This window comes from Theobroma cacao, chromosome 7 (genome assembly GCF_053813885.1).
Source record: "Theobroma cacao isolate CCN51 chromosome 7, ASM5381388v1, whole genome shotgun sequence".
Taxonomy (NCBI): domain Eukaryota; kingdom Viridiplantae; phylum Streptophyta; class Magnoliopsida; order Malvales; family Malvaceae; genus Theobroma; species Theobroma cacao.
The window spans coordinates 13,871,519-13,875,603 of record NC_142645.1 but is presented as its reverse complement, the minus strand read 5'-3'; the positions used below and the strand labels follow the sequence as shown (position 1 = coordinate 13,875,603).

At 30.4% G+C, this 4,085-nt stretch overlaps 1 protein-coding gene across 1 annotated transcript; it reads right to left on the bottom strand.

Annotated features, from left to right (window-relative positions):
* Positions 1 to 542: 542 nt before the first annotated feature.
* Positions 543 to 3,569, bottom strand: LOC148761716 (receptor-like protein 9DC3). The gene is made up of 4 exons (XM_088808694.1): positions 2,443 to 3,569; positions 2,259 to 2,331; positions 1,926 to 2,024; positions 543 to 689 (listed from the first exon to the last, which is right to left on the bottom strand). The coding sequence occupies exons 1-4, from the start codon at positions 3,567 to 3,569 to the stop codon at positions 543 to 545; spliced, it is 1,446 nt and encodes a 481-aa protein (XP_088664820.1).
* Positions 3,570 to 4,085: the final 516 nt, after the last annotated feature.

The window sequence follows — 4,085 nt, the reverse complement described above, 5'->3', positions numbered from 1 at the left end:
TTAACTCAAATCTAACATTAATTAATTAATTCAATTGTCTCTGTTTGGAAAGTTAATTAATTAATTAATTCAATTGTCTCTGTTTGGAAAGTTAATTATTTAATTAATTCAAGTGGCAGGCTACTGTAAGAGATATATATCGAGAATACATTGGCGACGAAGATGGGAGGTTGGATGGTCTTAATAACCTATCTTTCTAAAACCATTATTATTTTTGTTTTAGAGTTTGACAATAAGAAATGCGTCCTTTATTTGTCTTCAATAGGAGTAAGATTTGGTTGAACTTGGGTTAGATGGTATTAAAAAGCAAATCCAAGAACAAAGTATTTAAAAAAAATGTTTTCTAATGTAATAAAACATTTTTATGCATTCACATTTGTTCACATATCAATCCATTAATAAATAAAAAATAAAAGATCCAATTTATTTAAAACAAACCATAAATTTCAAAATGAAAGGAAATAAATAAAATAAAATAATCTATTATTCACTAAAAATAAAAAATAAAATCAATTGAACCATTTTTTTAAAAAAATAGAATTTCATTGGAAATCACAACAAAGGGGAAGCAAAACCTCTGCAGCATCTGCATCAGATCTGCAGATAACCAAAAAACGCACTGCAAAACAGAGAACCTCACATCCTAGCCACATTCCACAAACATCCCAACCTTGCAGGCAAAAGAAATCCTAAGATTAAGTCAAACCATAAAATAAAAAATTGAACCAAATTAAAATGATGAATGTGAAAATAATAAAATTCTCCTTATAATTTTATGAATTATTGAAGAGTAAAGTGAAAATATTAATATTAAAAAACTTATTAAATATTTCAAGAAATTTTATTTTTGAAGTCCATCTAAAATTTCAAATAAACTTTTTACATAAATTAAAAATAATAGCACTTTGAAACTTCAATGCGTGTCGGCTGTAGTTTTTTTGTTAACAAATGATATATTTTCTCCAAGAGAAAAAACAAGTATATAATGCCACGCTCTCTTCGCGTTTGCAGCCAATAACTAAATATAATAATAACTAGTCCACCCATGGACGACTCTGAATTTGTAGTATTATTACAATCAACAAATAATTTTTTTTTAAAGTCACGAATTAATACTATATATATTTATCATTATATAAGTTTTATGATATTTCACAAACTGAATTTATGTCTCTTCATTGTGATACCAACTTGGCTAGTCCCATTATAGTAGTATAAATTACTCAAAAATTTTCACTACTCTAAATTGATCTCAAAAAGTAATTGAAAATCCAATTTTCCCAATGAAAATTATGACTATGTGAATTTTTTTTTCATTTTCTTACTTATAATATTATAATATTTTATTACATTCATAAAAGAAATTAATAAATAAATCAACCTACAACAAGACTTGAACTTGAGACCTAAAAGATTTCAAGACATTCTTTTAATCATTGGGATAAAACCTCATTTATTAAAAGCAAATAATATTAATTAATAGAAAATGGATAAAAAACCACACTTGCATTGTCATTGTGCATTAGCTTAATTCACATTAATTTCATTTAAATTCAATAAATGTAATTTTTAGGGGCTTTTTTCTATACTTGACCCTAAAATCAGAAAGAATTAATTTACCGACTTTGACTTGATCCATAGTTAACTTTATTTTTTAAAAACCTTTAACAAAATATTTTATAAAATAAGTTATTAAGATTTTCAATATGAAGCACAAGATCCTCACATTTAAAATAAATTTAATTTATGGAGATGTGATTTATATCGCAGCTAACTAATCTAAACAATGAAAGAAGAAGATTATAGCCACCCTAAACATCTTTTATTCTTGACCAGAAGAAAAGGAAAACATCTTTTATTCTTGAAAATTGCACACCATGCTTTGTAAATATATATATATATATATATATATATGCCGCACATACTGTGGGGTTACCCATAATTCGAACAGCTTTTGCGCTTTCTTCGTCTTCTTCTTCATCAATTTCAACGAAACTTGTATTTTGATCATATTCATTAATCACCTACAAATGGAGAAATTTAGCGAATGATAAGCAAATAAATGAGTACCCATTACCCACAAATGTTTCTAAATAATTACAATGAAAAGAATGATACTAATCATAGTAAAAAATATAGGACTAAGTATTATAATAATTAACATGGACCAATATCAGATTAATTTGTAAAAACTTTGACGCTGTCATGTATATATTTGTCTCGAAATTATATATATATATATATATGCCAAACTTAACCTCTATATCCTTCCCAACCCTTGTTGCTTTAACTGTGAAGTCAAACAACTGACCTTGATTCAACCAAAAGAAACTATCAACAGCTAAATAAAAAGTGCCTCCGATGAACAAGAATTAACGTACTTGCAGTATCATTGATGATTACTAACTCCTTGTTCGAGTCGTGTGAGCATTTTTGTTTTACTTTTTTGGCCTTCGATGATGCTTGGCTTCAACCAAGCTCACAATCCATTTGGGTTTACCGGTCCAAAAAATAACACATCCCATACCCAATCCAAACATAAATTCAAACATGTATCCAATTAACACAACTTTCCACCCAAATCTAATTTCAGATTTTGAGTGATCTTCTTCTTGTAACTTTGAAGGTGGTGGCTGCCGTGCTTCATTACTGCTACAATCACTAGAGAGTGGAAAACCACATAATCCATCATTCCCTTCATAGGAACTATCCTCGAACGTGTTGAATTGTTCGCCTTTAGGTATGCGCCCAACAAATTCATTCTTGGAAAGGTTTAGAGAAGAAAGCATTGTCAGATTCAACAATTGCTCTGGAATCTTTCCATCTAGCTTGTTTGAGGATAGGTCTAACCATTCAAGATTGATCAATTTTCCAAATGATGGTGGAATATGACCAATAAGGTGATTATGAGAAAGGTTAAGCCCAATGACTGAACTAAGCTTTCCAATAACTCTTGGAATCTCCCCTTGAAACTTGTTATTTGATAGATCAATAATCGTTAATGTGGCAAAAATTTTCATTAATTCAACCTCTTGCCCTTTTTCAATCAAATGAACAGAATAACTGTAGAACTGATTCCTTGTCTTATCAGAACCACCGATATAAGGCGTGACATATCTATTTTCTTCAACATTCATCATAGCCTTGAAATTTTCCATGTACCCAGTTGGCAATTGTCTAGTAAAACGGTTGTTGGAGAGGTCCAAAATTTGCAACTTACGAATATAATGCATATGCCTTTTGCCATTTATGGAACCATGCATTTGATTTGATTTCATTACAAGAACTTTTAGCTCTTGAAGAGTTCCCTGCCAATGAGGGAATGTAGCATTGATCTTAATGTTACCAAGATCTAGTACTTGTAGACTTCTACAATGAAGGATGGATCGTGTTAAAGGCCCTTCCAATTGATTAGCATTCAAATTTAGATTCTCCAATTGACATCCCTTTGAAAGCGTTGAAGGAATGGTTTCATGAAATTTGTTCATCCCTAGATTCAACATGCAAAGGCTTTTGCTTAATTCTCCAAAACATTGCAGCATAATTCCACTCAAATTGTTGTGAGACATGTCTAAAACATATAGATAGCTCACATTGCATATAAGATCAGATATCTCTCCACTCAGATTGCTATTTAAGATAAAAAAAAAAAATAGATGTCTTCAAAGGTGGAATTGGAAGATCTCTTTGAATCGAATTCGAACTAAGGTCAAGGGTTATAATATATTTTAATGGAAGTTGGTCTACTTCTGTGATTGAGTTGTGAGATAGATTTAAGTACCCCAAAAAGTCTTTCCCAACATCCCACATCCATTGGGGAATCTTGCCATAAATTCTATTATTGGAAAGTTCTAAAGACTCTAAAACTTATATGAAAATTGGACTATGTGAATTTTTTTTTTATTTTCTCTCTCCTTTTCCCTTTTATTCTTTTTCCACTCTCCCGACCATGACCAAGGGCAAGTTGGTATCAACGAAAGGTCGAATCTAGTCCAATAGAAGTTGTAGCAAGTATTGGAGCCAAATCAACCCTTGCTATCGACAATCCGAAAAGAAAGGAAGAGATCAGGCTTAAAAACCCCTTT

Bases quoted from the DNA above. Each gene is read 5' to 3' on its own strand.
- LOC148761716 (XM_088808694.1), bottom strand. From the start codon at position 3,569: ATGTCTCACAACAATTTGAGTGGAATTATGCTGCAATGTTTTGGAGAA. The intron at 2,332-2,442 runs GTAAAACAAAAA...AGCTGTTGATAG, and splicing joins CATCATCGAAGGCCAAAAAA to TTTCTTTTGGTTGAATCAAG. The intron at 690-1,925 runs GTATGTGCGGCA...ACTTAATCTTAG, and splicing joins GAATTATGGGTAACCCCACA to GATTTCTTTTGCCTGCAAGG.